Raw genomic sequence first — 12,178 nt, 5'->3', positions numbered from 1 at the left:
AAGCAAAACTGCCTCAAGTAAATTATCATTCTTTTAATTAAAAATTCACACCCATGAATGAGGGGAATGAAAAGTTTAATGCTTTTCTCTTTTTAAATTTTAAGCAATTAAATGTGGTGTTGTTTAGAGAGAAATTCTGAGCTCAAAAATATGAAGGGGCCTCTCATGGTCTAAATCCAGCCCTGAACATCACCAATTTGGGGATAGGTACCGTAGCCTACATGGTAGGTACCGTCAACATATGAACTGAGTTAGGCCATTGGATTTTGAAAGGTGTACCAGAAATGTACCAGAACATCCAATTAAAACCAAAATAGGTCTTTCGTTGAACGCCAGTTGTGGTCCCGGTACCGGTATTCCAGTATTCTGTTATCACAAGCAGTTGGAGCACATATCCCACAGAGCACGGCGCGTTGGCAGAATCTCATGGTCTAGTGAGAATGACGTCATCGGAAACACAGCGCTCATTAAAATTTCAATGAACGATTATTAAAAATCTTGACCATGTTTATCATAATAAAAAATTCAAAAAATAAGTAAAAAATATTCTATCCTCAAAACTGCTCACGTATACAATGAAAGATATCTAGAAAATTACATAAAATGCAAATTTCTGCTCTGGTGATCACATTCCCCTTAAGAGCTAATGTTAAAAAATATTTTTTTACATCACTTTTTTTTTTGCGCGTAGGATGGGTTTTTAATGAATAAGGTCTATTACGGAATTATTTCGAGTTACGGAAGCGAAGTTACGAATTACGTAAAGTCGTAATTATTGGACGAGCGCTTTCGCGATTGAAATGAGCTTACTTCAAAGCAGTCAATTCCGTCGATTGTAAAAAAAGTTTAAGTAGAAGAAGTTAGAGTTCCGGTATTCGCAGCCGTTTTTCTCTCTCTTTTACGCAGATGGGGAAGGCATAACGCGTCATTTACTAACGTACTATCAACTTATCTAGCATGGCCAATGTTCATATCAACCGTAGATAAGGGATAGAATTGTGTTGAGACCGATGGACGCCACCTGGTTTCAACTTCTTCGGGTGAAATGACTAAAGAATGTAAGAGATCAACTTATAAAACACGGTCTATTTGTAATTGCCGTGATAATTAATGTCGCGCTTATCAAACAGCAATATAAAGACGGAAGAGAAATTGCGTAATGAACCAACGCAACTTAGTCTTTTCGGCATCGGTAAAGCGATTGAGAAGGCAGAGAAACAACAATACGACGCGATTTCCCGTGTTTATTCTGCGCCCAGATCCATTTTCTATTACAAAATCTTGATGTTCTGTTACCGATTTTATCGTTATATATCTGTCCGGACTTGGCATTGCTCATTATGTTTTTCACAATGCCTTGAAATATGTCGGCCAATTATGATTACCTGTCTTTACCAAATGCGGCAACTGATTTTGATTTATCGTCGACTCGAATACCACCGGCACTCGACCAAACTTGTGTCAATCTTGGCAAATAGGATTGTCGACTTGAGTTAGAAAAATAAATTAATATTTTCATGAGTGCAAAATAAATGTCACAAAATGCATTGTTTTGCGATATAACTTTGTATTTTCGGAGAAGGCATGTCATATAAGTACGGTATTTTAAATTATGCGCAAATAATTAATATTTGATCTAAATTTATCGCAAATAATGTTATAACATTTAGGCCGCGAAATGATTCAATGTAAAATGAAGCATGGAAATCGGAATATCGTCAATAAGTCGGCATCAATATTTATTATAAAATGTTACCAAGTAGTAAAGTCGGATATTGTAAAAAACGGTGAAATAACAAGTATTCGTCGCGAGGCAAGCGAAAGTATAATCAAATGAGAGAATACGCTTATAGTTGATTAATAAATTAGCAACCCGTAATTTTTATTTAATACGAAAGTCGTATTAATACGTTAATACGATTTAAAAAAAGTCAACTATCGTTTCATAAATATATTACAAAATTGATCGAATTTGGTGATAAAGTTGATAAAGAAAAATCAAAGCTAATACAAAAGATAAAAATCAGAATAAAATTATTTCAAATTCACTCCTTGATATTTGTCTTTAACATCTGTCGCCGACGTGTAGTACTGCCGGGAATATGAAAACCAAACTTCGATGTCCCATTCGGAATAGAAGTGGATTAAATTTGTTGTTATGATAGGTTTGAATGTGTGAAAAAAATATCGCAATTACGGGGTCATTACGTAATCGATTTGGCCGTAATTACGGAATTGATTTTTGTCAATTACGTGCAAGCCTACTGCTTATTATCAATTGCCATCACATTGAAATCAAAATCTAATTGCATCGCATTTCTAATACCTCCCGCTGAGCCTATGACCCTAAGTGAACTCCTCGTGTGTAATCCTTACCATTAACCCAAACTGAACTCTCAGTGCTTGATCCTTAAGGCCGGTATACACGACAGTGTGCAAACTCACCGCACCGTATTTTCTTTGTTTGTTTTATTTTATTCGTCTGCGGTGGTCTGCGCTGAGTTTATCTACGTTGGCGAACGCTCGAGTAGCGTTTTCTGAACGCAGTTCGCCGTACTGACAGTCTTGCTCCGCTCGTCTTAGTGGTTTCCGAAGGGAAACTGGTTGTTTTTCATGTGATAAGTGAAAGTTTTGAACTATTTTCCTGGTTTTCGAGTTGGCTTTTATAACTATAGGCTTCAGAGTGTAGAAGTTCAGAATTACTAGAGCGATTTGTATCATTATCATCTGCAGATAGTAGTAGTACCTGCGGGTTCGGACATGGTACGGTACCGGTAACGGTACGGTACCTATCCGCCCATGGTAATTAATTTTGTGCTGGGTAGTGTGTTCTTATGGTTTACTACAATCTGACAATATCGTTAGACTACTGGTATTCAAATCATCGAGCTTTCACCAATTTGGATTTTTTTCAGCAATTGAATAGGTGCGGTACTCAGTTTTAATTTAATATGGAGGAAAAACTCATTGCTCTAGTTGAGGAATATCCTTGCCTGTATAATACCACACAGGACTCGTACCGCCGAAAGGATTTCAAAGGCAATGCTTGGGCAGAGATAGCTCGAGAGATGGGTATGCCATGTAAGTAGTCTGATTAGTGTAGTTAATTTTTTTAGACTTGGCCTATGGCTTGTCAGGAACTAGTCCAATTTTGCAGCAAATGAATTGTTTTATACTGCTGAAAATGATAGTAGCCTAATCGATGTAAATAAGCTAAATGATGACTAGATTACGAGGTATCGGTATTGGTTAATTTAGTTGAATCGCCTTTAAAGAAAGTGCTATGTTTTGCTAAAAGAACTAGCTAGTTTCCTCTTCATATTCTGTAAAGGGCAAGAATGCGAGAATAAGTGGAAAAACCTTCGAGATAAATATAGGAGGGAAAAGAAGAAAAGGGCAGAATTGAAATCTGGTGCGGCGGCAAGTCATCGGGTTGAGTGGAGCCTTATGAGATCCTTAGAGTTCCTTGAACCGTTTACAGCCATGAGGAGGTGGGTGTTTGAACAAGGAAGGAGCCTGCATTTTCTACATATTGTCAGTGTATCTTTTGATAATAAAGCTTTTACCAAGGAAAGGCTGTTAGTTTAGACCAGAATCGTGTTTTGTAGTTGACCAGGATATGCATAAAGGTAACTTTCAGGGTTCCAACACTAAATAATGTACTATTCGAAGTTTATACAAAAATTTTATTTTTGAGTATGGTATCTTTATCAATTTCCAAATTAGATTTCATATTAAAAAATATGAGGCAAAGAATCAGGAAATGTAAAAAATTATAGTTGAACATATTTCGAACAAAATTGATGTTGAATAGATTTGGACATTTTATAGATATTTAACATCTGTGTTCTTTCTCATAGCTATGTTCAGAATCCTAAACTTATTATACAGTATGTCTGTGTAATTTAGGCATCAGTACTTAGGTAGCTCAGAACATTCTTTTGTATAAAGTGACCAAAATTAGGCACTGTAATGTAAGTACAAGATAACGTCTTTCTGCACAAACATTTACAGTACAACATCAAACCTGCCAATGCCGGATACACCATCTTCGAGTGATGTTGATGTTACATTGGAAGCGGTATCAGGTAAGCACCAAAATATGATTTTAAAATATTTTATAAATTTTAATTGTCAGACGTATAATACTGTATTATGAAATACCCTAATATCATGCACTGTTGCAATAAATAAGTTGTATTCGCTTTTCTGAAAAAATGCTTTTGAATTCTATACTATTATATGATCGAATATGCCATTCTTTTTTTAGCAGATGAAACAGACCAATTTCAACCACCTGTGGCAAAAAAGCGTAAAAGCAGCCGGGATGACCTCAGTGCTGTGTTAGAAAAATGGCAGCAGTCATCAGGTAAGTCAAGTCGAGCAGTGATTCTTATAAAGTGAATCGCGGTTCATAACTTGGATGCCTGGAAACCATCTTGAGTCGCTATTTCAAAAAAATTGGCGCTCCCGTACGATGTTAACCAAGATGGCGGACGCTTTGAACGTAGTGTGTGTATCAGGTTGGGACATAATTTTATTCCAATTTCCCTTATTTTAGTTCTGTTAAGAATTTGAATTCTAGCCAAGTGCCTTCTGTAGTATTTGTATCTGAAATTAGGGTTGAACCTTAACCTGGTACACATACTATGTTCCGATGTCTGGCATCTTGATTCACGTACTACACGAGTACCATGACACCTACATTATTTTAGTTTAAATTGTTGACTTTCTCATTTGTGTAAATAATTTTTGGTGAAATATTTATGCTTCAGATCACTCAAAAAAATATCTACTTACTGGTACGTATCAAACCAAAATTATATATATATATAAATGTTTCTTGTTTTTAGAGAAAATACAGGAAGATCCTGATGAACTCTTCTTGTTGAGCATGGCTCACGAGGTTAAGACGATGAGTGTGGAAAAAAGATGGAGGTTCAAAGTTGGAGTCATGAATCTCATTAATGAAATTAAATACTCTATTGAATAAACTATTGATATTACTTAAATATAAATTTTCCTGAATATTTTTTTTGTTTTAAATCTTGCCAACTAGATATCATTGCTCAGTAGCTTTCGTACATCCCTGTAAGTGTACATCCCTGTAAGTGCTAACCCAATAGTGTACCTAAAATGTCAACCAGTCTGGTGATTTACCCTCGTAGTTGCTATTATCTCCACTGCGGCAACATATATAAAAACAAGATGAAAGATTCCGCTAACCAAGTCGGAAGCAAAATTTTTTTTATTCAGAAAAGGTGAAACGAAGCAATAAAACCAAAAAATGATAGGGGGGATAGTGCATTTAGATCATATTTCGACCACTCGAGAACACATATTTATCCTGCCATGGCAGTGCCCCTTTCTCACTAACAAAATATTCGCTGAATTGTTCTCTAACTTTTACTGCCTCCTTCGCACTCGGCCTTCCAATCTTCCTGATATTTAACATTGCTGAATTTTCTTCGGCCTTCCACTGCACTGCACCTTCACTGACCTCGTGATCTACGAAATCCGCCTCAAAATAATTAGAATCATATCTAAGAAAGTTGTGAAGGACTGTGCATGCTTTAATGATATGGTCTGTTCTGGCTGGTGATACGCATATAGGCCTGCGGAAAATTCTGAATCGAGATACCATAATGCCAAAGGCATTCTCCACAACCCTGCGAGCTCTCGAGAGGCGATAGTTGAAAATACGGGACCTTCTTGATAATCCGGTACCTGGAAAAGGACGCATCAAATTGGTTTTTAAGGGAAAAGCCTCGTCACCAAGAAAAACGTGTGGTAGTGGCTCCATCATCCCTTCCAATATGGTGCTTTTTGGCAGGTCTAATGAACCATCCAGGAGTTTTTTTCCAAAAGATGATGAAGCCAAAACATTCCCATCACTCTGCCGTCCATACGCTCCAACATCCACGTAAATAAATCTGTACTTTGCGTCTGAAACTGCAAGCAGTACCAGACTGAAAGTTTTTTTATAGTTGAAAAATGATGAACCACTGTTTGCAGGAGCTTGTATGACAACATGTTTCCCATCAATACTTCCAACACAGTTTGGAAATTGCCATAATTGTTTAAAATCGTTTGCAATAATCTTCCACTGATTTTCACTTGGGACTGCCATGAACACAGGCTGCAGGGAATCCCATATTGCAGCGCAGGTTTCTGGAATAATTCGCGATATGGTCGTTTTATGAATCCTGTAAGAGAACCCGATGGTCTGATATGAATCCCCCGTCACCAAATATCTGAAAAATATATAATGTTGTATTTAGCGATAAACTACCATATGTAGACTAACGTTAGGTACTGTTCATTTATATTTTAATCAATCAATCACGATTTCACTCATACTGTGGGTTAAAACCCTATTTCAAAATACCTCAAAGTGACTGCAAGTCGTTCCTCAGGCGGAATTGGTTCACGCATATTTGTAGTTTGTTTCACAATCTTGCTCTCTATCATATTCAAAAGACGGTCAAATGTAGATGGTGTCATGTGGAAGTACTGTTTAAAATAGGCTTCTCTTTCCATTCTCATCTCCCTAACCAATCTGTAGTATTCTCCTGAAATTAGAGGCAAAGAAGGTGAGTATAGGCTTCGTGAGACTGAGACGTATGCATTTAGTGTATTGTGAAAAAAAATTACCATGTTCCTTTCGTCTGCAAAGTATTGGGTGCATCCACAATCTCTTGCCGACACAGCGCTCATCCTCTTTTAATCTAATACAGAGAACCACAAACAATAACTTCAGCTGATGTCGGTACAAGTACTGCTTGTAGCGCCGTGACCGAAAACGACTTATTCTTCTTCGCGATACGATACCCATTTTAATAAAATTAATCTTGCAACGATCCCCAAAATATCCAAAACAGAAATAATACAAAAGACGAAGGACAAGTCCGTTTCCCGCCTGACCTCACGTCACAGTACACTGCGCAGAACTGTGGTTCCGTGCACACTGCACAGTGCGGAGAGTCGCTGTGCGGTGAGTATTACTACTGCCGTGTATACCGGCCTTTACCCGTTAACTTCATCTGAACACGGTATGAATAATCCTACTTTTCCCATTCAATCTACACATATATATCTAATACCCCAACGTCCACTAATCCTACGTGACGCCCATGAAGCAGCTTTATATAAACTAAAAACACGCCTGGACATAATAAACGTACCGCCAACTGAGGGTATTTGGAAAAGAAACAATCTAGCGCATTTGAAAGGGAAAGTAACAAAATTAACAAGCTCCAAAACTCAAAACGCGGGGATGACTAAATGGATCTACCAATAAAAACGGCTCTATTTGCAAGTTATCCATTACGTGGTACTGACAAGCTGCCTTAGCTCCCACCACTATCCGTAGTGTATGAGGGTAATGCCTGGCTTCGAAGCCGCAGAAAAAAATGTTCGGTCCGAGGCACGGTCTCTAAAACTCCGCTTTTCGTCCATTCCGTTCTTATGAGCGGCCTGAATAGGCCCCCAGTTTTGCCTCTTGTCATTTTGCTTATTTCAGAATTATATGTGGACCGAAAGACCCCCCGCCGTGTGCCCAATATCTTTAAAAACGATAGATTAATGAGGTGATGTTGTAGACCAGGGTGATTCAAACCGCGTCCCGCCGACACATTTCTTGTGCCCGCAGAACAATTTTAGCGTACACTAAATCATTTGCAGATATTTGTAATTATTGGCAGAACATTTTTGAGTTATATTTAAATTATTCCAACTAGGAATAACCCTTTCCCGATGTGGAAATTCATGTTTGTTAAAATCGCGGAATTTCAATGTTGTAATTATAAACGTCAAGACGGTGCCAATATGGGAATGGCGTCATGTGATCGGTACAAGGAGAATGGATTGTCTTGTGCAGACAGGACCAAGCCGATAAAATGGGTCGTGCTTTTTATCTAAACTTCGTACCCTAAGCTCGCGTCAAGTAACTCATTTGGAGAGACGTTCTGTGCCTTAATTTAGTAAGAACACTTCTCTATTTTTCAGCGTTGGTCATGTGACAGCAGTGACGAACCGCAGAGCTGACTTAGCGCCAGGCGATCTAGTTTTTTAAGCTGGGTCTGGAGTACCAACTCAGACGGATTTGGTTGTTCTTCGACGACAGCACCAGGCCTGCTAACCATACAAGTAATCAAATCAGTCAAAGAAAACAATTCAACATGCAATGAGAGTACAAAAAAAAAGATGACGGAGGTAAACTGTGAGGAAACGTATTTCTTAACCCACAACAAGTGTTTCCAAGTAATATCTATCACCAAAGAATATATATATAATTGTATTTTGTTGGATTGTCTTTCACGATTCTCTATGTAACTGTAATACCAAATATTTCAATTGCCAAGATATTTGTTAATTTATTTCGAGCATCGATTGCTCTCACTTATTTATGCTATTTTTTATGATAAATAATATTTTTGAGCCATTCTTACGTTAGTTTGATTTGTGATTATAATATTAACCTAATTAAAGAATTACTTCATAAAAATAATTTCTAAAATCATCCTAATCATACGGATTACGACATCGGATTCGCTGCAAAGACATGACGTCATGTTTTCGATGTAATTATTAGTCTATTCACAAATGTGACTTTCTAACAAAATATACGAATTATCTTAATCGTTTGTTCAAAAATTGAGCCTATATATACTATATATATATGTAAAGATAGACACTTTCACCGTGCACGTGCTTTGTCCAAAAATATCTGATTCACATGGGTCACGTTTGTCGTTCTCGGGGAAGAATTTTGCTTTGTATTCACTGTTGTATTACTGATTTTCTTGCGTTCTATATTATTACTAAAATAGATATGCCCACACTAGAAAATACTTAAACTGTACATTAACGGTTTTGCAACTTGCGCATAACACTAGGTAAGGATATAAAGTTTTAATAAATAAAAGTAGGTTTTATGTATAGTGAACAATAAATTGAAAGTTCCAAAATTTGAGAAGGGAGAAATTTAACGGAAGGAAATTTAACGAACCACAGCATTAAGGATTTTGTCAACCTAGATCCCATTCTTCATGTGGGTCTCATACACCTACATCTCATTTATCAGATGTTTTGTTAATAATAATCCCATTTATCATACATCTGATTCAACAGATGCTTTGTCTACATACATACATACATACACACACACACACACGCACGCACGCACGCACACACACACACACACACACACACACATGTAGCCATATGTTTTGCACACCTACAGCTCATTCGCCATTTGTATTCTCTTCATTTTTTTATTGGAATCACATATGGTGTTTCCAATAAGATTCATTTTCTTCTGGAAACCTCTTTGAAATTAGGGATGATTTAGTTGTATTCTCTTGCAGCAATTATTCGCTTTTAACGCCCGGCTGTTTTCAAACAAAGGACTACTATCGGGTTTTATATTGGGTGACTAATACTTCAAAACGATTTAGTAGTGCAACACGAGGCAGGCGATGGTGCGCTAGTTCCAAATTCTCCGAGGTTCTGCCCAACGCAAGGCTTGTTGGCGTTAATTATATATCCATAATAATGAACTGTCAAGATCAAATCTTTGGATTCCGCCGAGGCGTAACGTACGAAATTGAAGCGGAAGTCACACGAGTCGACAAAGTAACTTGTTACGAAATAATTCACAGCCGATCAAGCAAATCCGACATAAGCATATAGAAATCGAATCACAAACTCATGAAATTTGTCAAATGTCCTACTGCACCCCATCTGTGAGGCACACTCGGACACACCCTATGTATGCCTTAAAAATAAGCAAAGAATCAGCATAGAACTGTGGGACTGCAAATTTGAAAATTTAATATCTTTAAAATCAATGTTCGTTGTTCGACCAAAGTATTTCAGATTTTTTTTTTTTTTTAATTTCCTGAACAAATTTTCTGCATTGGCAACATAGAACCACGTTGTGGACATGCGTATCTGAAGATTTTGCATTGTAGACTTACTTGTTGAATATTTTAGATTCTTAATAATAAATCTGAAATAAATTCATTGTTTTACTTCTGGATTATGCCTAATTGAAAATGAGTTCTGAAACTTCCATTCTCGACGATGACAGTTCTTTGTTAAAATGGTCATAAACTTCAAATACGGGTTTTAAATGCTGTTCAAGAAGAACAAATAACGATGGTGCAATTTTTTCAATCACTTAACTGTTCACTGCCTTCACCAAAACTCGCCAACGTTGTAAATATTTCACAATGGATTAAAGCTAAAAGTGGTTTGTCCTATTGGAAAGGCTAAAGTAGAAAACAGAATGAGACTGAGATGGCGAAATTTCAGTTTGAACCCTCCAAAACCAATTTCATCTCATTGCTTGCGTCGCTCTGTACGGCCACTGTCCGCTTGTAGGGATTAGGGATGATAAATATGACTACCTACACGTATTCGATTCTTATCCGATTTCTAAATTTTCGATTCCGATTCTCAATTCCTCGACATAGCTTACTAGAGAAAACATACCCACTTGAATAATACCATATGAAATCTAACAAGAGAGCGATGTTCAAATATATTATGAACACGAAGACCAAAACTGAGTAACATGGATATATGATATGTCACAATAGACAAAGTCGCACACAAAAAATACGGTGAACCCCGCTGAGCTAAACGCTCTTTTTGATGCAGCGGATCTTGATGGGACACAGAGGTACTTTTGGACGACAACTGCGATGTTTTGATAAGACTTTTTTTTGTTTCGTTGCCCCCATTGCAACATTATTCTTGGTTAGCTGATATGCCAAGATTTCTGTCCTTCATATATTCTGATATCTCAGCCGAAGCCTCTACCTTTCAGATCAATTCAACAATGTCGCCGCCCTTTGCTTCAAAGCTGTCAATACCATCATTAATCAGATTTTCAATATATGCCTCATTCATTCTATTAAAGAGTTGTTTTTGCTATTCCGGTCTGCCGGGTTGCGGTGTTAACATTTCATTCTTAAAATTGCGACAGGTGTTTCATTTTTTATATTGCATTTCGCTCCAAGTAAATAGGAGTTATGATCGCAATAAGTAGAAGAAAATATATAAGAATGAAATTTGTCACGTGTTGTTGACCCATGGGCGGAGAGTGTAGAAATATAGCGAAAGTCTGCGGTTTATGGTCCGTAATATACTCTAAATATATTTAGCTGGTTGCATTTCGACATATTAGCAGAATCACAAGTTGGTTTTATCGGACGACAAATTTTGATAAATTCCATGCCCTTGAGAAAAACATTACTTGAAGATATATATAGAATTTTTTTAGGTTTGTGAAGACTATTATAAACTATTATAAATGCGATTTCTGGAAAAAAAATCTCAAGAATTTGAATGGAGATAAATACATGCATTAGAGCAGTGGTTCTCAACCTTTGTGCAAATTTGTAGAAAATGTAACCATTATTAATGGATATAAAGTCAATTCGTTGCCTTACTGTTGAGCGTATGTTGATTTTTCGGGTTAAATTTGAAGGTCATGCTTTATCAAGTGAGTATCAACCACCGAAAGAATGATTGCACCATTGGTTGTGGCAGGATAAAATGCAACAAGCTGTAAACTTTATTCAATAACAAAACACTTGTTTATCAATAACTCACTGCAGAAAAAATGGTCATATGTCACAATTGCATTGAAGAAATATGGCTACAATAAAAAAAAATTGACAAGATTGCGGCAATTCGAATTTTTTTTTTCTGAACCGATTCAAATAATTTACTCGTTGTATTGTATTGGTGGCTCAAGTCATACAAATCACAGATTTCAACTTTCTGTTAGATGTGTATAAAAGCATTTGTCTATTTTTCCACAGAAACAGACATACGATATGTAAAAGCGGCTATGCGCTACATTTACAAACGTGCCCTAATTTCTAATTCATTTATGTACACTTATTGTATTCAACTTGTTCGCAAAATTGAGCTACGCTTTATTAGTATTTTATTTTTGAGCCATGAGTAACCTAATTGAAGAATTACTTCATAAACATAATCATAATATATCTATATCATCATAATCATATTATATATATATGCATTTTTTGGCAATGTATTTTTGGCGGATTCGCTGCAAAGACATTAAGTCATGTTTTTGATGTAATTATCTATTTACAAATGTGACTTTCTAACAAAAATATACGAATTATCTCAATCGTTT

At 36.6% G+C, this 12,178-nt stretch overlaps 1 protein-coding gene across 2 annotated transcripts; it reads left to right on the top strand.

Annotated features, from left to right (window-relative positions):
* The first annotated feature begins 2,944 nt into the window (after positions 1 to 2,944).
* LOC120339874 (uncharacterized) lies at positions 2,945 to 5,030 on the top strand. Of its 2 annotated transcripts, none has more exons than XM_039408102.2 (5): positions 2,945 to 3,081; positions 3,332 to 3,491; positions 4,015 to 4,088; positions 4,274 to 4,369; positions 4,854 to 5,030. In XM_039408102.2, exons 1-5 carry the CDS (start codon positions 2,952 to 2,954, stop codon positions 4,991 to 4,993), a joined length of 600 nt encoding a protein of 199 aa, XP_039264036.1. In that variant the 5' UTR covers positions 2,945 to 2,951; the 3' UTR covers positions 4,994 to 5,030. The 2 variants fall into 2 exon arrangements, with proteins under 2 accessions (XP_039264036.1, XP_039264034.1); XM_039408100.2 differs by having other exon boundaries at positions 4,271 to 4,369.
* Positions 5,031 to 12,178: the final 7,148 nt, after the last annotated feature.

This window comes from Styela clava, chromosome 13, assembly GCF_964204865.1.
Source record: "Styela clava chromosome 13, kaStyClav1.hap1.2, whole genome shotgun sequence".
NCBI lineage: Eukaryota > Metazoa > Chordata > Ascidiacea > Stolidobranchia > Styelidae > Styela > Styela clava.
The sequence above is the reverse complement of the archived record's forward strand: the minus strand, read 5'-3'. Positions and strand labels throughout refer to the sequence as shown.